Source organism: Asparagus officinalis, chromosome 8, assembly GCF_001876935.1.
Source record: "Asparagus officinalis chromosome 8, Aspof.V1, whole genome shotgun sequence".
Lineage (NCBI taxonomy): Eukaryota > Viridiplantae > Streptophyta > Magnoliopsida > Asparagales > Asparagaceae > Asparagus > Asparagus officinalis.
This window is the reverse complement of record NC_033801.1, coordinates 120,833,927-120,857,215: the sequence shown is the minus strand read 5'-3', so window position 1 is coordinate 120,857,215 and position 23,289 is coordinate 120,833,927. Positions and strand designations below refer to the sequence as shown.

Below are 23,289 nucleotides of genomic sequence, written 5' to 3'. Positions count from 1 at the left end.
TGCAATTTGTGAAACCAACAAAAATGGGGAAAAAAGCATTCATCTGGATTTGGGCTTCATAAAACCAAATAAATAATTGGAAATTATGCAAGGATGAGAATAAACTTATGGTTGCTGAAATTATAATCCATTTTCTTGCCCGGAGCAAGTGCTCAAGTAAGCAAAACCTTCTTCTGAAGCTTTAATTTGATGGTTTAGGTATTTCTTCCAGTGATTTGTTTGTATGATATGTCTGCTCAACTCTTAAGCAATGCCTTGTATATCTTTTATCCCTATTTTAGAAATTTAAGACAATTTTTAAATTTTTTAAATTTATTTTTGCTTAGACTAGTTCAAGGAACTAGCAGTCAGCTAGTTGAGAGGGTCAGGCTACAGTTTCCTTTTTTAGCTTATCCTATTGATTTTTACCCCTTTTTTTTACAAATTATATTGTCATTATGGTGAATGAGAGGTTTGAAAGAATTTACTAAACTCCTTTGAGCACTGACAATAATAGTTTCAGTTGCTCCCATCTTTATTCAGGTCTTTCTCTTTGCCAATTTTTTCTTGTGAAACTTTTTTAGCTGGAAATTCGCACGGGTCCCCGATCGAACCTGTCAAATTTTCCTTGTGAACCTTGTTTGACAGAAAGTCAAGATTTGCTTGGGGCATAAACTGCTTCTTATTTAATATAATCTGGGAATTTCAGAATGCCGTTTGAGTATTTTGTACAGGCAAGGATGTAAACTTGACACAAAGTAGTATTGGATACTCTACATAGCTTATTTCTCTGGGTGAACTGTACGTCTTGTTTAAGTTTGAACATTTTCAAAATGAGGGTTTTATATTCTCAACTTTTAGCGAAAACAACTTACGGTCAGTTAAACTAAGTTCATATATAGTAGGATTAGCTTTGTTGCATCATGCAATGAGTAGTGTAACCTGCTTAGCGAGTTTGCTCATGGATAAAATATATATGGGAAATTACCCATTTTATAATAAATTTATTCGAATCCTTTGGGTATCTTAGATAACACACATGAATTAAAACGCAGTCTTTGTTATTCAAGACTCAAACAGCTGCAGACAAATGGGACATGAAAGCTGATAGAAGACACGTCGCTAAAAGTTTGTCGACTCAATAGGTACTTAAACGGAAATGCATAAAAACCTGTAATTTCCAATTTAAGGTCTTTTAAGTTGACTCAATTCCTTACCATGTGCGTTCGAGTCTCCCGTTCAAGGATTTCGTAAGTAAGACACATTGAAACGACCGAACTTCTGTTGGCAGCACATTTGTGTCACCTGCGAGCCAACGGGTGTATTGAGCACCTTAAGTTGTTGCATGAGTATGTGCAAGTCGCAGCGGGTGTGAACTGAAGGATACAAAATTTCATATTGCTTCTGTTCTCGTCCGCTGCTGATATAACATTGGGATTCCAATTAGCCACGGTACTCCTACCGTCTGTTTGCATATATAAAGCATGAAACTCGGTTTTCTTTGTTGTTCTTTAGAACAAAGCATTTATGTCAAACAGGGGGCTCAACCTTTGTGCATTCTATTCTCAACATGGGGTCTGCAGCTTCGGACCAAAGATCAAATTCGATCAGCTGATGCGAATGCTTGGCTTGTCAAAAGGGTGATTTCTCTGGCCAGATATCTAAACTTCCATCCATTGTAGTCATAATAATATACCCCCACTAACTCGGAACCCCTCAGCTGAAAAATGAAGGCGACCTCCTTTGCACCCGAACTCCTCTCAAAATCCACCAGCCCTAAAATCAGTGGCAGCAGCCATGGCCCATCCCCTTCTCCTCGCAGCAACAACACGAGAAGGAGATTGCAGGACCTCGTCAAGCAACGATGCCAACCGCAGAATCATCTCGAGACCGAGGAGGCATTGGTCCTGTTCGATCAATTGCTCGAAGCCGATCCCAAACCGCCGGTTTACTCATTCAACCTCCTGCTCAATTCAATCCTCAGAAATATGAAGAAGACCCGCCATCAGAAAAACCCAGCTCTTGTAATCTCTCTACACAATAAGATGAACCGGGTCGGAGGCATTTCTCCTGATGGATACACCTACGGCGTCCTCATCGGCCGTGTCGATCTTGGTTTCGGCTTCTTGGGTTCCATGATGAAACGAGGCTGGTATGGCGATTCGGCTGTTGCAGCAGCATCAACCGTGTCGATCTTGGTTTCGGCTTCTTGGGTTCCATGATGAAACGAGGCTGGTATGGCGATGTCGTAATTTTCAGCTCTCTCATCGATGGTCTCTGTAAGCAGAACAAGGTTGATGATGCAGCCCGGCTGCTCGATAGAATGCCGCAGTGGGGATGCAAGCCCAATGTGGTTACACATAATACCATCATCAAAGGGCTGTGTAGTCTAGGAAACACGAGCTTAGCAATTGAGCTCCTTAAGAAGATGAAGATAGAAGGAGAAGTGGAGCCTAACGCGGTCACCTACAATACGATTATTGATGCACATTGCAAACAAGGGGTGATGCATAATGCGACCAAGGTTTATGAGGAAATGATTTCATCAGGAATCACTCCCAATGTTGTCACCTACAACACAATTATCGACGCCTTTTGCAAACAAGGGGCGATGGATAATGCTACCATTATTTATGAGGCGATGATTTCTGCAGGAATCACTCCCAATGTTGTCACCTACAGCACAATCATCGCCGCCCTTTGCAAACGAGGGGCGATGGATAATGCTGCTAAGATCTATGAGGAGATGATTTCTTCAGGAATCACTCCTGATGTTGTCACCTACAATTGCATCATCGGAGGTCATTCTATTCGAGGGCAATGGAAAGAAGCCATGAGAGTCTTAAAAGAGATGGTGGATCGGGGTCTCTCTCCGGATGTTATAACCTTCAGCTCCCTGATGGATTCACTTTGCAAGCAGGGAAATACTTGTGAAGCGCACAAACTGCTAAATATGATGGCTGAAAGAGGTGTAAAACCTAATACATTTTCGTACAACACTTTGTTAAATGGCTACTGTAAAGAAGGCCGCTTCGAGGAGGTATCAAGAATCCTAGACTCCATACAAAAGGATGGTTTAGCTTTCAATGTTTACACTTACAATATCATGATTGATTGCTATAAGAAGACAAATAGAATCGATGAGGCTATGCACTTATTCAGAAAAATGCAACGGGCAGGAGAGCAGCCCAACATTGTTTCATACAGCACATTGTTGGATGGGCTTTGTAAGGCTGGAAGAATGGAAGATGCGGAGATTATACTCCTTGAAATGGTTGAAAAAGGAGTCAATCCGGATGTAATCACATATAACATTTTGGTGAGTGGATTTTGCAGACTAGGGAAATGGGATGATACATTGAGACTACTTTCTGAAATGAGTGATCGAGGATTCCATCAAAATGATGTGACATACAATACAGTGATCGATGCTCTGTGTAAGGAAGGAAAGGTTATGGAAGCTCGTAGATTGTTGAATGTTATGGTTCAGAGAGGTGTAGAGCCTAACACGATTACATACAGCACTCTTATGGATGGATATTGTCTAGTAGGTGAAATGGATGAAGCATTGAAGGTTTTCAATCTCATGCTTGCAAAAGGTTATAAACCTACCGCATTCACGTATTCAATTCTGATCAACTCCTATTGTAAATCTGACAGGATTGACAGGGCTTTAAAGATCTTCGAGGAGATGCCTAAAAAGGGACTGAAGCAGACGAATGTCATCTACCACACCATGCTTACAGGATTATATCAAGCTGGAAGAGTCAGTGATGCAAGAAAAATGCATGATAAGATGATTCGTGACAAGGTAGCTCGAGATATTAGTACATACCGTGTAATCTTGAATGGGCTATGTAAAAACAAATGCATTGATGAAGCAATAGATTTATTTCAACGTATGGTCAGCCAAAAGTATACCATCGATGTTGAGGCCTTCAACATCATGATCAGTGGGATGTTCAGAGTGGGTAGAACTCAAGCGGCCAAGGATCTTTTCAGTGATATGCTGTCTAAGAAATTGGTTCCGAATGTTGTGACATATACGATTATGATGCAAGGCCTTATAAAAAAGGGCTTCTTGAACGAAGCTGATGATTTGTTTCTGTCAATGGGAAAATGTGGTTGCTCACCAAATTCTATTTTGCTTAATGTGGTTGTTCGGAGTTTGCTCGAGAGAGGTGATATAATAAAAGCCAAGGAGTTTCTACATAAGATGGAAGAGCTAAAGTTTCCCCTTGAGGCATCTACATTGTCTATGTTGGTAGATTTGCACCCAAAGGATGGACATTTTCAAAGTTTTCTTAAGTTGCTTCCTGATTTCTCAAAGTAGCATGCAGATTCAAACTTCCGTTCTGCAAGAAGGTATTTACCATGCTTGGACTATGGTTCTTTTTTTTAATTAAAATGCTGCCTTTTTATTATAAAAAGGCTATAGGCCAGGTCTTGATCAAAAAATCCACAACTAATGCTTGCAGCTTCGGTTTACCGCTGATAACCTTTACAATGTCACTATACTTTGCGAAGGGGACACGCCCAAAGCAATGCACACATCCCTAATAAAAGGATGAAGTGGTAGCCTGAGCCCATACTATAGATGGGTGATGTATAGAAGTGACTTGTTTTGACCATGGTGGTACATAGACTCATCCTCACTCGGCACCAACAGAGTAAAGTCCTTGGGTAGGTTGTAGATCTCGTAATACATCTCAAGCTCTTAGTCACACATCTTCGAGTAGATTAGCTAGAGAAGATTAATCTTTTCTCTGTTATGACCAACGATGGAAGCCTGAGCAGCCATGGAAAATCAATGGAACTTTGTGGAGTCACTAGGATTCAAGAGACGAAGAAGTCGAGATTCTAGGGCAAGAGTTATATATATATATATATATATATATATATATATATATATATATATATATAAGAGAGAGAGAGAGAGAGAGAAATAAGGGTATGCTTGGTACCAAGCACAAAATTTGTGCTTGGTAGTGAGGTGAGACAATCCCCTCCACTCATTCAAATGGGGGACCACATTCACATGGGTTGAGGAGTGCATGGGGATATGCAACCATTTGAATGAGTGAAGGAGATTATGTCACCTCACTACCAAGCATAATTTTTTTATGCTTGGTACCAAACATACCCATTTTTCTCATATACATATACATATACATATACATATACATATACATATACATACATACACGCGTGCGCGCACACACACACATGTAGTCTGTCTAAAAATTACTACAGTTTAGTCATCATGATTGCTGCTCGATATAGACAACATTGAGGGATTCTAATATCGTCGCTTCGACCTTAAGAACTCCTGCTCTTTTATCTTTCTTAAAAGCTGTTTGCTGAAATAGCTACTCCTTATAGCATAGAAAGTTTTGACCTAGTGTTGGGCCTCTAACTAAAGTTTATGCTAGTTACTATACACAAGAAGTAATGCATATACTAATTTGTGAATCCCAGACTCCAGAGCAAACTGTATGAAGGCCCGCTAAAGCAGCAGTCAATACACAAGATTCAAAAAGATCATCGCTTAGCGGAAGAATGATTAGGAATGTCCGTTGTGCTTCTAAAAGACCTATTGAAATGCTAAATAGCACACAAGAAGGAAATTAGAAGAGCCACGACAAATAATAGGCTAAGGGGGGGGTCATAACTATGACTAAGGCAAAAACGAGAGAGTCCACCCCCGCGTTCCAAAAGCTAAACGCGAGGGTCACCCCCGTGTTTCAAAAGCAAGACGCGAGGGTCCACCCGTGCTCCAAAGTAAAACGCGAGGGTCACCCCTGCGTTATAACTTCAGACGCGAGGGTCCACCCTCGTATTCCAAACATTAAACGCGAGGATCACCCCTGCGTTTCTCAATGCAAAATTAAGGAAGAGTTACAAATTAACGATTCTCACATTTCCAAGAGTCAAGTGCAAGGATAACAAGATGACGATCTTTGCAAAATTTGAAGAAGAGATTACAATTGATGACATTTTCAAGGCGAAACGCGAGGGTCCACCCTCGCATTCCAAACTTCAAACGCGAGGGTCACCCCCGCGTTTCATAGAGCCGAACGCGAGGCTCACGTCAGAACGCGAATCTCGCTCTTGACTGTTTCAACCACTATTTGAACGGTTCAAAACCATTTTTCACATAATGAGGGCCATTAAGCCCCTACTATAGAGAGATTTATGGGGTCGGTTACACCCCTAAAGTTCTATAAATAGCTGACATTTTAGCTTGACGGGGATTAGGATCTTGAATTTTATTTACTTTGAATTTTAAAGATCAAGAGATCGGCTTTTTGGCTTAAGGGATCATATTTCTTTTGTTGAAATTAACTCTTTCTAAGAGTTCCCAACTCGGCCAGAGTTCAAAACGTGATTAGCAAGTTCTTCCCGACGTCAGAATCAAAAGCGAAGACCGAAGTTTCACGAAGCAAAGTGCTCGGATCGTCAACGGGATACCAGACTCAAGCTCTCATCGACACCAAGAAGAACCCAACCTTAAACAAAGAGGGGGATCCATCCTTCTCTCTTTTGTAAATCGGGAAACCGATCAAGAAGATTATAATTTCTTTTTTCTAAGTCAGTTAGAAAGAGATTGCGAAGAAAGATATTTTCCCGCAAACAATATACATATATGTATGTATATACATATACATGTACATATACTTATGCATATCCTCATGTACTCCTCAACTAATGTGAATGTGGTCCCTCATTTGAATGAGGTGAGGGTATTATGCCACATCACTACCAAGCACAAAATTTGTGCTTGGTACCAAGCATACCCATATTTCTATACATACATACACACACACACACATACATATACATATACATATATGTATGTATATATATACATATATATACATGTGTGTTTGTGTGTGTGTATTGTTGCTCTATATATATATCTTATGTCAACTTAAGTGGACACCAAACCTTTGTCCACAAAAGTTTCTATCCACTCATTTATATATATATAAAAAGACTCTTCATATCATGCAAGGATCCCTAGGCAACATGAGTGGATAGAAACTTTGGTGGACCATCCACTTAAGTTGACATAAGAATTGCTCTATCTCTCTATGCATGTATATGTATATGTATATGTATATGTATATGTATATATATCTATATATATACATATATGTGTGTGTGTGTGTATATATACACATATGTGTATATATATATCATATGTATGTATGTATATATATATACACACATATATACATATATGTATAGTATGTATGTATATATATATGTGTGTGTGTGCGCGCGCGCGCGTGTGTGCGTGCGTGCGTGTAAATAGAATTTTTTTTGTCTAGGCCTAAAAAAAAACTTGATGTGCCCCAGTCCCCCGCATTATTTCTAATGTATATTAGCCCCAAATATTGTATTTTACCTTAGTTTTCAATTTTACCCTCTCTACCTACTAAAAATCTCATCTGCTCCTCCCTCCTCTTCTCCTTTCTCTCCTTACCCACTTCATTGCTACTCCTACCTCATCTCCTCCTCTTCTTCTCTTTCTCCTAACCTAATTCATGGATGTTTCTCCTTCCTCTCCTCTTCTCCTACTCTCTCCATCATCAAAGTCTCTCGTCCTCTCCTTCTCTTTCTCCTAACCCAATTCATGGATGCTTCTCTTTCATCTGCTCCTCTCCTCTCCTCCTGCTCTCTCCATCATAAAAAAACACGTCCTCCTGCCCTAGCTTAATTACCCGTGTCGACGTTGCTCCTTCTTCTCCTTCCTATCCTCCTTCCCCTTGCTAAAACCTAACATCGACATTTCCTTAGCACCCTTGTTGTTAGTAGTGCCGGCGATAAGGGAGGTGAAGCCTGTTGAGGGAGAATGGGTTCGTTGGAAAAGAGGGAGGAGAATGAGGAAGATGAGGCTTTGACGAGAAGCTATTGGATTAGGTTTGAGTTTGAGTTTGAAGCATGAAGTAGTAGAGTGAGAAGGCTTTCAATTTGTGTATTGATTTGATTGAGGATTTAGGCATGGATTTGATTAAAATGTTTGGGAAAGAGCTTGTGAAGACAATTGTGTATTCAAAATCAGAACTTTGTAATCTCATTATGAAATCATAATGAAATTGTTTATATCTATACAAATGAAAGAAAATTAAAGTAGAACACAATTGAGATGATTGTCCATTGACCTCATTTGCTATGTTTTGGGTCGTCGTAACTAGTACATGTTAACTACATTCGATACTTGTTAGCTTCAGTTATTATCTGTTAACTATAACCAGTACATGTTAACTTTAGCCAGTACATATTACTATGTCAAGCACATGTTTACTTTAGTCAGTATCTATTAACTATATCCAGTACATATTAACTTTAACCAGTACATGTTAACTACACTTTACTTGTTAACTATACCCAGTACCTGTTAACTATATCCACTACTTATTAACTTTAGCTAGTACATGTTAACTAGTTCTCGTACAATATGATTGTAATAGCCAGAAAAAAATACAAATAAATAAATAAATAAATAAATAAATAAATAAATAAATAAAATATTATAAAATTTTATGGCGGAGATTTTCTCCACCGCTTACTGGGTCGGTAAAATCTTACCGCCTCCCAACTGTATTTAAGGGAGGAAGAGAGGGTGAGAAATTCGGGTAAAAAAAAAGAAGAGAAGAAGAAGAAGAAGAACAGGAAGGAGACAGTGAAGGAAAAAGAAAAAATCTAAGGTAGTTTAAATTGCTATTTTCTTTTATCTAATTAGTTTTTAATAGGATAGTGATTATGATGAACAAGTTTAATTTTTAAAATTCCTATTAAGATTGTATGGAAAGAGAGAATACTAACCCTAGTTTCGTCGGGGATCTGACCGCCGACCACTTCTGTTCGCCGGTGATCCCTTGCTGCAATCTTGGGGCTTTGGCGAGACAGGGAGAGGAAGAAAGAGAGAGAGAGAGGGGAGATGAGAAGGAAACCAGAAGGAAAAAAACCGAAAAGGGAAAAAAAGGGAAACCGAAAAAAAACAGAGGAGGAAGATGAAGAAGTCGGGAATCAGGAGGTTTAGATAAGGGGAGAGGGAAAATTGTCATTACACCCTTGGTTTACAGAATAATTTCACATAAGCCCACCTAACTCATTTAATAAAGATATGACTAAGAAAAAAATTCCCTTAAGTCCCTGAGCCATGTGAGAATTTCTAACAGACCTTAATAAATGAGTTTTGGTTGAAAAATGACTGGAAAAATGTTTATTAGGCCCCTGTCTTTTGTTCAGTTGTAAACAAGTCCAATCTGAGGAACAAACAATAACTTTTAGACTTGATAAATTCCCTATAACCCCCTGTCTTATCGTAAATTATTAGGAAGTCCAGAAGCTAGTATATGAGTTATAAAATTTTGATAAATTACTAAAAATAGCAATAAACTCATATGTACTGCAGAATTTAATTATTATTGATTATATCGAGACTCTAGATTATGAATTGATTTACCTATAATATATGTTTGTCCTGAATTAATAATTAGTCCTATATCTTACATTATAGGTTCTGGTTGATATTCAGGAAAATAATAGTTTGAGAAAGTCGTGACCACCAGAGGTGAGTTCATTTCTCACTAGTATTTTATAATATGAAGAGTTCATTTCTCACTAGTATTTTATAATATGAAATTGCATGAGTTTTATATTTGATTTATCTTGTGATTAAAAAAATAGTAAATAAATAATGTCTTTTCATATATGTAAAGATTTGACCTATTTCTGTTGTGGTCTATCCTATAATACGATGTTAGTCTTGTACAATATATGAAAAGCAAATTTGATTTTTATATAAAATGTAAAAAAGAAAAGAATTTGGCTCTCATGCAATTATCAAATAATCGTGGACATTGTTTTATCTGAATGTTTTGATGAGGTATTTGGAACGTATTTCAACAGTTTAACGGATTCAAAGATTTTTTGTGACTTAGTATCTGATAAAAGAAAAAATAAACATCCGTAAACTGTTTTAACAGAAATGAGGAGCTTTACCTTGTCAATTTCATTTGAAATATCTGCAAATTCTGATATGCAAAGTAGTTCTCATTTGACATGTGATCTTGATGTTTTCAAACCCTCAAATAGTCCACTATGGATTAGTTCTGCCTGCCATATGGTAAATGCACCTTTATTTGGCCCTTCTGTATTGGCCCTTCCTGAAATCTGTTTTGGCCCCTCTGTATTTGGTCAGTAGCCTATGGCAGTGTTAGGTGCATTCGATTCCCAGGAATTATCTGTTATCTGATGTGGTTTACGCATTCCCTTGCTACCGGGCTAAAATTCGTAGCCTTAGTGTGACATATGAGGTGATTATTGTGTTTCATGAATTACTAGCTGGAAATGTGGAGCTAAGTGTTATACGGAGCTAAGTGCTACACCATATAAACGTGGTGGGAGCCACCTCTAGAGCCTGTAGAAGCTACCACTGAAGTCCACATCGCCTGGCAATAATAGATTTATGATTTTGAGATTTGAACGTGAATTCGAAGAACACGACTCATTAGATTTAAGATTTTGACAATTGACTGCGAAATTGAGAAAATAATAGTCATATGGTTTTGTACCCAATTTAGTAATTTCTTTTCTTTATTAATGTTTACATTGATTCAAGATTCTGATAATTGACTGTGAAATTGAGAAAACAATAATTCTCTGATTTTGTATAAATTAGTAGTTCTTTTTCTTCTTAATGTTTACCTTGATTCAACAAAAAAAAAAGATTTGATTCCAAGTAATTTCACAGTTTATTCAGTTACAATTGAGAAAAAAAAATATAATTGTTGCATTATTTCTTAAAGACGACAATATTATGATATTTGAATCGTATTCTGTCATCTTTGAATTTCTCATGCAAAACTTAAAATTTGTTATTTCTGAGTATTATTCTTATTACTATTTTGTTAGTTATCTAGGAACTCTAGTGGAGAATGTTCTTACTGAGCGCTAGCTCACCCGTTGTTTTTAATTTTTTTCAGATCCGGCGTAGCTTCATACTAGCCGACTTTTGGTTTGAACTTTTGACTGAGAGGCGTTATATGGAAAGCCTCTTCATGTTGATGTTACCTCAGCACAAATTGTTTTGTTTTAATGCTTATAACGGCGAGCTTGTGGGCTGTAAGTACCGATTATATATATAGTTGCTCTGACTTCTATCATCAGCAGGTTTATGAATATTTTGAAATAAACTATGTGATATGAAGTGCCAGGCTTGACCCATGCATAAGACTTATCTTAGACATTGGTCGCTACTGTCGCGCACCCCGTATTTTATGATTTTCCGCTGTAGTTTCGGGGCGTGACAGTAAGGTGGTATCAGAGCTTAGGTTTCGACGTTACAAACCTTATAGGACATGTTATCATAGTATATATGCGGTAGATGAGTGTTAGTGTATGGATCAATTATGTGATATATATGTCTGTATACATATGTATATATATGTATGCATATAAATATTTTATGATAGAAAGATATGACTTCAGGTAATGGGCAAACCCCTCCTAACGGAGATAGAGATCTAAATCAGACGATAGGTGATATGATGAGATCTAGAATTGCTCGTACGTCCGTCTCCGGAAACTCAATAGATAGCAATGCATTGATGGACCTGTTTCAAGCGGTGACATCTGTAGTCACCAGACAGCAAGATCAAATTGATCACAATCGGACAAATGGTCAAAAGGAGAAGCACCCAAAATTAAGAAGTGGCATGGGAGAATTCAATAAACTATCTTCACCCAGTTTTGAGGGAACAACTGATCCTATGATTGCTGAGCATTGGATCACAGAAATGGAGAAGGTTTTCACATACATGAAATGCCATGAAGAGGAGAAGGTTGATTATGCAGTATACATGTTAAAGGACCGTGCTTATGGGTGGTGGCAGATGCAGGTCAGGACGTTGGGTGAGAATGCATACAAGATATCACGGGAGGAATTTAAAAAGATTTTTTATGTAACTGTTCACAAGCAAAAAGAACAAGAATTTTGAAAATTGGAGCAATGTGACAAGACGGTAGTTGAATATGAAGAAGAGTTCACTTATTTATCAAAGTTTGCCATTCACTTGTTGGGTAATGAGGAAGATAGAGCTCGTCGCTTCAAGGAATGGCTTCGACCGGACCTGCGAAAGACGGTCAGTGCATTTGAACTCCCTACATATGGAGAAGTGTTAAAGAAGACCTTGTTAATTGAGAAAAATAAAATTGATATAAAACCAAAAAATGAGGCGAGCAACTCCTACCCTAAGAGGCGGTTATGGCAAGATAATCGTGGTGGAAGAAATAAAAATTGGAGAAATAAAAAACAAAATTTTGGACGCAGAGAGGAGCAATTTCCTAACTAGAAAACTTTGAGATGTGATGCTTGTCATAAGCTGGGGCATGAAGCGAAAAACTGTTGGAGAAATACTGGAGTTTGTTTGAGATGTGGTCAGAAAGATCACAAAATAGCAAATTATCCCCTACAACAATCATCTCGGAATACCTTTTAGACTGGCCAGTCCAGTGGTGGGAACCGGTATCCTTAAGCCAAGGCCCGAGTTTATTCCTTGACTGAGAAGGAAGCAGAAGCAAACCAGGATGTGGTGAGAGGTACGCTAATTTTTGCGTCGGTTCAGGCTCGAGTACTATTTGATTCTGGTGCATCACATTTCTTTATTGCTGCACAGTTTGTTAAGAGAAACAAATTATCCTGTGATACCCTACAACAAGAATTTCTTGTTAGTACACCTGGAGGTGGCATATTAGTAACAAATCAAGGTTGTAGGGGTAAAATTTATATTCTCGACAAGGAACTCCCCGTAGAATTGATGATGCTAGAAATGCATGATTTCGATATCATATTGGAGATGGATTGGTTATCCTTAAATCATGCTTCTATTTTATGTCGAGAAAAGAAAGTAGTGTTTAGATTTCCTGGCTAACCCGAATTTTGTTTTGAGGGCGGAAAGATTCAAGAACCCTTAAAAATCATCTTAGCCCTTAAAGCATATCAAGCACTGAGAAGTGGATGTATGGGTTATTTGGCATCAGTTGAAATGATTGATGATGGAAAACCAAGCTTGGAAGAAATACCAATTGTCCGAGAATTTCCAGAAATATTTCCAGATGAACTTCCAGGAATGCCCCCAGATAGAGAAATTGAATTTTCAATTGACCTAGTACCTGGTACGAGTCCTATTTTTCTAAGGCTCCTTATCGAATGGCACCTGCTGAATTGAGAGAACTCAAGATACAACTGCAAGAACTTTTAGATAAAGGCTTCATTGCGGCCGAGTGTGTCACCCTGGGGTGCACCGGTGTTATTTGTGAAGAAGAAAGATGGAAGTATGAGATTGTGTATTGACTTCCGTGAATTGAATAAGGTAACCATTCGAAACAAGTATCCATTACCAAGAATTGATGATCTATTTGATCAACTGCAAGGAGCTCAAGTATTTTCCAAAATTGATCACCGTTCTGGTTACTATCAATTAAAAATCAAGCCAGAAGATGTGCCAAAGACTGCATTTCGAACCCGTTATGGTCATTATGAATTTTTAGTTTTACCATTCGGGCTCACAAATGCACCTGTGGCATTTATCGATCTTATGAACAGGGTATTTGAACCTTTCTTGGATCATTTTGTTGTGGTATTTATTGATGATATTCTGATATACTCAAGAAGCAAAGAAGAACATGAAGAACACTTGAGACAGGTGTTGCACACATTAAAGAGAGAACAACTGTATGCGAAACTTAAGAAATGTGAATTCTGGTTGGAGGAGGTAGCATTTCTTAGGCATGTAATCTCTAAGGAAGGGATTTCTGTGAACCCTGGAAAGGTAAAAGCTATTGTTAAAGGGGATAGACCGACTACGGTGACGGAGATACGTAGCTTTCTTGGTATGGCTAGTTACTATAGAAAATTTGTGGAAGGATTCTCTCGCATTGCTTCACCTCTAACACGTCTTACTCAGAAAGGAGTTAAATTCATTTGGTCAGATGAATGTGAGAAAAGCTTTCAAGAGCTAAAAAGTAGATTAGTGTCTGCTCCAATACTTACATTACCCAGTAGAGACACAGAGTTTGCTATTTATAGTGATGCATCTAGTAGAGGATTGGGATGTGTACTTATGCAAAATGGAAAAGTCATAGCATATGCTTCAAGACAGTTAAAGCCTTATGAGCAAAACTATCCCACTCATGATCTTGAGCTAGCAGCAGTAGTGTTTGCTCTCAAGATTTGAAGACATTATTTATATGGAGTACATTGTGAAATATATACTGACCACAAGAGTTTGAAATATATATTTACCCAGAAGGAGTTGAATCTATGATAAAGAAGATGGTTGGAGCTTCTGAAAGATTATGATATGACCATCAATTATCACCCTGGTAAGGCAAATATTATTGCTGATGCCTTGACCCGCAAGAATTCATGCAATTTAGCTTGCCTAATTACTTCTCAAAGAGAAATATTGGATGACTTGGATCGTACTGGAATTGAAATTAGAGTCCACCAATTGGAGTTAAATTAGCAAATATGATAATACAACCTTTTTTGCTAGATGAAGTTAAAGCAAACCAGCAGAATGATCCTCAACTGTAGAAGATAAAGAAAGATGTGAAAGAAGGCACTCGAGGAGAATTTAAGATACATAAAGATGGATCATTGAGGTTTGGAACGAGAGTTTGTGTGCCTAACATACCAGAGATAAAGAAAAAGATTCTAAATGAAGCACATCACTCTTTGTATGCTATGCATCCTGGATCAACAAAATGTATAAAGACCTGAAGCAAATATATTGGTGGAATAATATGAAGAAGGAAATTGCCACATATGTTGCAAGTGTTTCACTTGCCAACAAGTAAAGGCTGAGCACCAAAGACCAGCTGGATTAGTCCATAACTTGAACATACCAATGTGGAAATGAAAAAAGATCACCATGGATTTTGTCATTGGTCTTCCAAATTCTTTGAGAAAGAATGATGCAATATGGGTAATTATGGACCGGTTGACAAAGTCAGCACATTTTTTACCTATCAATATGAAATTTTCATTAGAAAAGCTGACTAAAATGTACATTAATGAGATAGTGAGATTGCATGGTGTACCAATATCAATAATTTCTGATCGAGATCCTCGGTTCACATCAGAATAATGGAAAAGTGTGCATAGAGCTCTGCAGACTAAACTAAATTTTAGCTCAGCTTACCATCCACAGATAGATGGCCAATCAAAACGGACAATTCAGACACTAGAAGATATGTTGAGATGTTGTGTACTGAAAATGAAAGGGTCGTGGGAAGATTATCTGTCTTTGGCCGAGTTTGCATATAATAATAGCTACCAAGCTAGCATTCAGATGACACCATATGAACTTCTTTAGTTTGCATATAATAATAGCTACCAAGCTAGCATTCAGATGACACCATATGAACTTCTTTATGGAAGGAAGTGTAGGTCTCCTATTCATGTACCAAGCTAGCATTCAGATGACACCATATGAACTTCTTTATGGAAGGAAGTGTAGGTCTCCTATTCATGGGGATGATGTTGGAGAAAGGAAACTTCTTGGACTAGAATTGGTACAACAAGTAATTGATAAAGTTCAATTAGTTCAGGAACGGCTTCGCACTGCATAAAGTCATCAGAAGAGTTATGCTGATCAAAGAAGAAGAGAATTGGAATTTCAAGTAGACGATCATGTTTTCTTAAAGGTTTCGCCTACCCGAGGAGTGAAAAGATTTGGAATCCAAGGGAAGTTAAGCCTGAGATTCATTGGTCCTTTTGAAATTCTAGAGCGTATTTGTCCAGTGACGTACAGATTAGCATTACCACCAGCCCTGTTTGGAGTACACGATGTATTTCACATATCAATGCTTCGAAAGTTCATCCGAGATCCAATTGAGATCGTTGAGTTGTCTCCAGTGGAGCTTAAGCCAGATTTGACCTATGAGGAAAGACCAGAACGTATTGTGGATTTTAAAGAACAAGTACTTAGACACCGAATAATCAAATATGTGAAAGTTCAGTGGAAGCATCACTCTGAAAGAGAAGCTACTTGGGAAAACTGAAGATTCTATGCGAGAGAGATATCCAGAGCTCTTCGAGATATAGGTATGTTAAGTTTCGAGGACGAAACTTTTTATTAGGTGGAGAGTGTAATAGCCAAAAAAAAAAATACAAATAAATAAATAAATAAAATATTATAAAATTTTATGGTGGAGATTTTCTCCACCGCTTACTGGGTCGGTAAAATCTCACCGCCTCCCAACTGTATTTAAGGGAGGAAGAGAGGGTGAGAAATTCGGGTAAAAAAAAAGAAAAGAAGAAGAAGAAGAACAGGAAGGAGATAGTGAAGGAAAAAGAAAAAAAAATCTAAGGTAATTTAAATTGCTATTTTCTTTTATCTAATTAGTTTCTAATAGGATAGTGATTATGATGAACAAGTTTAATTTTTGAAATGCCTATTAAGATTGTATGGAAAGAGAGAATACTAACCCTAGTCTCGTCGGGGATCTGACCGCCGGCCACTTCTGTTCGCCGGTGATCCCTTTCCGCAATCTTGGGGCTTTGGCGAGACAGGGAGAGGAAGAAAGAGAGAGAGAGAGAGAGAGAGAGAGAGAGAGAGAGAGAGAGAGAGAGAGAGAGGGGGGAGGAAAATAGAGAGGAGGAAAAGAGAGGAAAAGAGGGAGAGGATTTTGGTTTTTGAAGATCAGGAACGGATAGAGTCAGGGGGTTTAGATAAGGGGAGAGGGAAAATTGTCATTACACCCTTGGTTTACAGAATAATTTCACATAAGCCCACCTAACTCATTTAATAAAGATATGACTAAGAAAAAAATTCCCTTAAGTCCCTGAGCCATGTGAGAATTTCTAACAGACCTTAATAAATGAGTTATGGTTGAAAAATGACTGGAAAAATGTTTATTAGACCCCTGTCTTTTGTTCAGTTGTAAACAAGTCCAATCTGAGGAACAAACAATAACTTTTAGACTTGATAAATTCCCTATAACCCCCTGTCTTATCGTAAATTATTAGGAAGTCCAGAAGCTAGAATATGAGTTATAAAATTTTGATAAATTGTTAAAGATAGCAATAAACTCATATGTACTGCAGAATTTAATTATTATTGATTATATCTAGACTCTAGATTATGAATTGATTTACCTATAATATATATTTGTCCTGAATTAATAATTAGTCCTATATCTTACATTATAGGTTCTGGTTGATATTCAGGAAAATAATAGTTTGAGAAAGTTATGACCACCAGAGGTGAGTTCATTTCTCACTAGTATTTTATAATATGAAATTGCATGAGTTTTATATTTGATTTATCTTGTGATTAAAAAAATAGTAAATAAATAATGTCTTTTCATATATGTAAAGATTTGACCTATTTCTGTTGTGGTCTATCCTATAATACGATGTTAGCCTCGTACAATATATGAAAAGCAAATTTGATTTTTATATAAAATGTGAAAAAGAAAAGAATTTGGTTCTCATGCAATTATCAAATAATCATAGACATTGTTTTATCTGAATGTTTTGATGAGGTATTTGGAACGTATTTTAACAATTTAACGGATTCAAAGATTTTTTGTAACTTAGTATCTGATAAAAGAAAAATAAACATCCGTAAACTGTTTTAACAGAAATGAGGAGCTTTATCTTGTCAATTTCATTTGAAATATCTGCAAATTCTGATATGCAAAGTAGTTCTCATTTGACATGTGATCTTGATGTTTTCAAACCCTCAAATAGTCCACTATGGATTAGTTCTGCCTGCCATATGGTGAATGCACATTTATTTGGCCCTTCTGTATTGGCCTTGACCCTTCTGTATTCACCCTTCTGAAATCTGTTCTGACCCCTCTGTATTTGGCCAGTAGCCTATGACAGTGTTAGGTGCATTCGATTCCCGGAAAATATCTGTTATCTGATGCGGTTTACGCATTCCCTTGCTACTGGGCTAAAATTCGTAGCCTTAGTGTGACATATGAGGTGATTATTGTGTTTCATGAATTACTAGCTGGAAATGTAGAGCTAAGTGTTATACAGGGCTAAGTGCTACACCATATGAACACGGTGAGAGCCACCTCTAGAGCCCGTAGAAGCTACCACTAAAGTCCACATCGCCTGACAGTAATAGATTTATGATTTTGAGATTTGAACGTGAAATCGAAGAACACGACTCATTAGATTTAAGATTTTGACAATTGACTGCGAAATTGAGAAAATAATAGTCATCTGGTTTTGTACCCAATTTAGTAATTTCTTTTCTTTATTAATGTTTACATTGATTCAAGATTCTGATAATTGGTTTTGTACCCAATTTAGTAATTTCTTTTCTTTATTAATGTTTACATTGATTCAAGATTCTGATAATTGACTGTGAAATTGAGAAAACAATAATTCTCTGATTTTGTACAAATTAGTAGTTATTTTCCTTCTTAATGTTTACCTTGATTCAACAAAAAAAAAGGTTTGATTCCAAGTAATTTCAGAGTTTATTCAGTTGCAATTGAGAAAAAAAAATATAATTGTTGCATTCTTTCTTAAAGACGACAATATTATGATATTTGAATCTTATTCTGCCATCTTTGAATTTCTCATGCAAAACTTGAAATTCATTATTTCTGAGTATTATTCTTATTACTATTTTGTTAGTTATCTAGGAACTCTAGTAGGGAATGTTCTCACTGAGCGCTAGCTCACCCATTGTTTTTAATTTTTTTCAGATCCGGCGTAGCTTCATACTAGCCGACTTTTGGTTTAAACTTTTGACTGAGAGGCGTTATATGGAAAGCCTCTTCATGTTGATGTTACCTTCAGCACAAATTTTTTTGTTTTAATGCTCTATAACGGCGAGCTTGTAGGCTGTAAGTACCGATCATATATATAGTTGCTCTGACTTCTATCATCAGCAGGTTTATGAATATTTTGAAATAAACTATGTGATATGAAGTGCCAGGCTTGACCCGTGCATAAGATTTGTCTTAGGCATTGGTCGCTGCTGTCGCGCACCCCGTATTTTATGATTTTCCGCTGTAGTTTCGGGGCGTGACAATGATTATACAAGCAGATTTTACTCATCTTTAAGCAAAAGAAGACAAGATATGTCACAATCAGAATTGAAACTTTGCACTCTGTACCTGTTAATTATAATTGGTTCTTGTTAAATATCACATGTATATGTTAATTATTACAGGTGCATATTAACTATACACTATTCTAGTTAAGTGTCATATGTAACTATTAATTGTAATCCATACATGTTAAAAGCAACTTATAATCTATACAAAATGAGGTCAATGGATAGTCATTCAATTGAGTTCTACTTTAATTTTGTTTCATTTGTATAGATATGAACAATTCTATGATTTTCATTTGGGATCATTGTAGGTGAGGTTCACTATCATCATATTCTTTTTCAATATTTCTGAGCGAACTTGATTGCTGTATGATTATTTCATGTAACTTCAAACTTTGTGGCTCATGATAAATCAAAGACATTAAACAATTCATATGTGTATGCAGAATGCGAGTTCCATGAAAGTATGACAAGTGCATGTTAAATGTATCATGTACGTGTTAATTATAACTGGTTCTTGTTAATTATCACAAGTATATGTTAATTATTACATGTACATGTTAACTATAAACTATTCTAGTTAAGTATCACATATAGCTGTTACCTGTAAGCCGTCCATGTTAAAAGTAACTTATAATTCATATATTGAATACTTTCTCATCACTTGCTAAATTAATAAGCAAATAGATATTAGAGCTAACATGAACATATATAAAAATATTGAACATTTACTGTATACAACTAACAGATACTGGCTAAAGTTAACAGGTACTGGATATATTTAACAGTTACTGGCTAAAGTTAATATGTACTAGATATAGTTAATATGTGATAGCTAAAGTTAAGAGGTACTGGTCATAATTAACAGATAATGGCTAAAGTTAACAGGTATAGAATATAGTTAACAGATACTGGTTAAATTTAAGATGTAATGGATACGACGACCTAAAACATAACAAAATGTGGTCAATGGACAATCATCTCAATTGAGTTCTGCTTCAATTTTGTTTGATTTGTATAGATATAAACAATTTCATGATTTTCTAAATGAGACTAATCTATTTTTTAACCATTGAATTCAATATGCGCCAAGTTCTCTGGTTGAAGCTCGACCTCTCTGTGGCTCTATCTCCCTTTACCTCCTCACAATGGACCTCTCTGTGGCTCGATGATCTCGATCTCTCCTACTTTTTGTCCTACTTCTTCAGTCCTTCTCCATATTCCTCTTTGTCTATCTTGCTGACCACTTCTCCTCCTCTCATCTAAGTCTTCTCAACGCTTGCCTAAGACGATGGGGTCGGAAGGTGCTCGGTGGTGGTGGAGGGGGAGGCGGGAGAGGGAGACCCGGGGGGTCAGAGGGGAAAAGGAGTAAAGGGAGAGAAGAGGAAGACTAGGCATTGAAGGGGGGAGAAAAAATAGGCACAAAAGAAGAAGAAGGGTATTGATGGAATTTTTTTTGTATTTTTTCTATTGGGAAGTGCAAATAGGGGCTGAATCATATAAAATCAATGTACTTAGGGCTAATACACATGAGTTTTGGATTAAGTGCTACACCGTGTTAGTGTAGTGAGAGTCACCTCTAGAGTACACATTGCCTAGTGGTGATATTGGGATGTGCTACTTGTTATCTCGCGACGAGGATGTCGCCCATATAAGGTGAGGTGATTGTGCTGTCCCAAGATTTAGTCCCGCATTGAATACTTAGAAGATAATTTGAGTGTTTATATAGTGATGTTTAAGGCTCAAGTGTAGCATCGGCTAGTCAATTTTGGCAGTAGTTTGAGCTAAACAACGCGCTGCATTGAGGGGGTTCACGGCTTACACCGCACTGATGGTCTCATGGGCCAGGAGTGTGACAACAACTGGCTTTATTTCTTTTCCTCTACTTTTGGTGCCTGTTGCATGTTCGTTTTTCACTACTGTTGACAATCTTTTCTAATACAGGTCCCGTTGCCCAAAATGAGTTTTGCCGCAACACCAGCTTATACTTGAAAGAAGCCAAAGAATTCATGGACTTTACTCGAAAGGTTAGAAGCTGGAAACTATTCTACACTAGCCTAACTTGTTACCATAAGATATATTATTTTTTAGGAATAGTTATATCCAGTTAGCCAGTGAGGAGCCTGCTGCTGCTGGATTGTAGTATAGGTGTTATTAGTGATTTTTCTTGCGTGTGGTCCGTTTGCTACTGGATTTGTTGTCTGTTTCCATGTATATCTGAGGATTTAATTTACTGATGAAGCTTTTCCTTTTAATGGCTTCAAGTTGCTTAGGAAGGAATCTCCTGAAGACTACCTACTTGATGATGGCTTAGAATTAAAACAATTCTAGAAGCAATATGTAGGAGAAAGATGGGGGTGGCATGATTCAAAAGAGTCTCAGTTGACTAAACAGTAGCTAGAGGTTCATACTAGAAAGGCAAGAGTGATGTTTGAAGTATTGTAGAAATAGCAAAATCAAAAGAGCTGCCTTATCTGCTTGCGTGCATTCGTTATGGCAAGCTAGAAATGCTCTAGTATTTGGAAATCATATTTAGAAATCAGCGACCTGATGTTGAAGTTTTAACGTCACAAAATTTTGTAAACTCGGAGTAATAGGTTATCGTGTGCTGTAGGGTTTGTGTTCAACCTGAGTTTTGTTGCCAAGGCAACTGGAGCTAGTATATAGCCAAATTTTTTGCGAGCTTTGGTTTCATTTGTTGGAGTCTACACTACACCTGTATAGATGTATAGGACCATAGGTATTTTGCTTTGAGCCTTTGTTCTGGAGTCTACTGAACATTCTTTAATTTGGTAATCAAAAGCTAATGTTCATACGAAAATTTACGGAAAAAATGGCGATGATAAATTTCCTCATTATCTCATAAAAGATTTTGTATTAAAAAAAAAGAAAAAGAAAAGAAAGAAAGGTGCTTTTGATACTAGCTGTTAGTAATATCCCCCCTCCTCCTTCATTAGCTAGACATGCTTCTCGTACATTCAGAGAGTTCTTAATATTGTATGTACAGCTTTGTATTCTATAGATGGCCGATGCTCTTCAGACTATTGTGTAACTCCTGGCTTAGGTTTGTTGTAATTGTTGCCGACCAGCAAATCAGCAAGAAAATACAAATATAAATATTTGTATACTATTTCAGAATTATATTTCTATTGTGATGGAGATTACAAAAAACGATCAGACTAAAATGTGTATTCTAGTCCCCCTTTTTTTCCCCCTAATACAAGTTCCTGGTTTAGGTCATATCATTTGAAATGAATTTGGTCACACAACAGGCGAATGTTTGGAAGAAACCAAAAGATTTGGTCCTCAATTAGATTTTTCTCGAAAGGTTAGTATTCTACATCTGTCAAACTTGTAAAACTGATATATATGTTACCCATAAACTATTTTACACAAGCCTAACCTGTTACCATTTGGACATATTATGTTTCATGAAGCTAGGAATATCCTGTAAGCAAGTGGGGAGGTCTGCTGAAGCTCACATACAAAACCAAAATCACTATCTTTATGACAAAAAACTAGTATTTAATGCGCAAGACAATTATCTGCAACAAAAGTGTCCCCAAATGGGCAACTGATGCTGATATTGATAACACTACCGCAGCGACAATATGCGAACAAAAACTGCTGACTGCATCACATATCTTTATCCACCCCAAGTGTACATTTCCATGTTCGATCATTATGGTGGTTGTGATCGCTGCTCCATTGGTAGAGAAGAGAAGAATCAAAAAGGGATTGTCGGAGATGGTGAGGGCCAACTCGAGGTTCTTTGAGATGTCTTTGATAAGAAAGGTTACTGCAAGCGAGGAAGCTGAGTAAACGAATATGAGCACGTTTGTTATTATGAAGTATCTGCAATTTTTCAGAAAGGAAAATTAGTAATCAGTATATTTCTTTTTCTTCTTGGACGTCATCAATGGATAAGCTCTCATTGAGTATATTTGGTAATTGTAATAGACATATACTGCAGGAGTCAATCTGGATTTTACAGTATATACTTATTAAAAGTAATTGTATACTTGTTAACTGTCTCAATCTAAATTCATTTACATTTATAAATCTTGTTGCTTCATTATAGCAAAAACCATGTACTTGTAACCGTAAATTTATTTGTGTGTGCGTGTTTATCCATGTCATTTCTATCTTGTTTTCTCACTCTGAGATCCTCTTTCTTCTTCTGCTTGAATCAAATATGTCTGAACTC

At 37.0% G+C, this 23,289-nt stretch overlaps 1 protein-coding gene across 10 annotated transcripts; it reads left to right on the top strand.

Moving 5' to 3' along the window:
- On the top strand, nt 1,359-23,111 carry LOC109819917 (protein Rf1, mitochondrial-like). 10 transcript variants are annotated; one of them, XM_020385893.1, is made up of 6 exons: nt 1,360-2,076; nt 2,142-4,344; nt 9,509-9,562; nt 21,027-21,109; nt 22,319-22,410; nt 22,520-23,111. In XM_020385893.1, exons 1-2 carry the CDS (start codon nt 1,707-1,709, stop codon nt 4,310-4,312), a joined length of 2,541 nt encoding a protein of 846 aa, XP_020241482.1. In that variant the 5' UTR covers nt 1,360-1,706; the 3' UTR covers nt 4,313-4,344; nt 9,509-9,562; nt 21,027-21,109; nt 22,319-22,410; nt 22,520-23,111. The 10 variants fall into 10 exon arrangements, with proteins under 10 accessions (XP_020241490.1, XP_020241482.1, XP_020241485.1 ...); XM_020385892.1 differs by lacking the exon at nt 9,509-9,562 and having other exon boundaries at nt 1,534-1,619; nt 1,700-2,076; XM_020385897.1 differs by lacking the exon at nt 9,509-9,562 and having other exon boundaries at nt 1,361-2,076; nt 22,355-22,410; nt 22,524-23,111.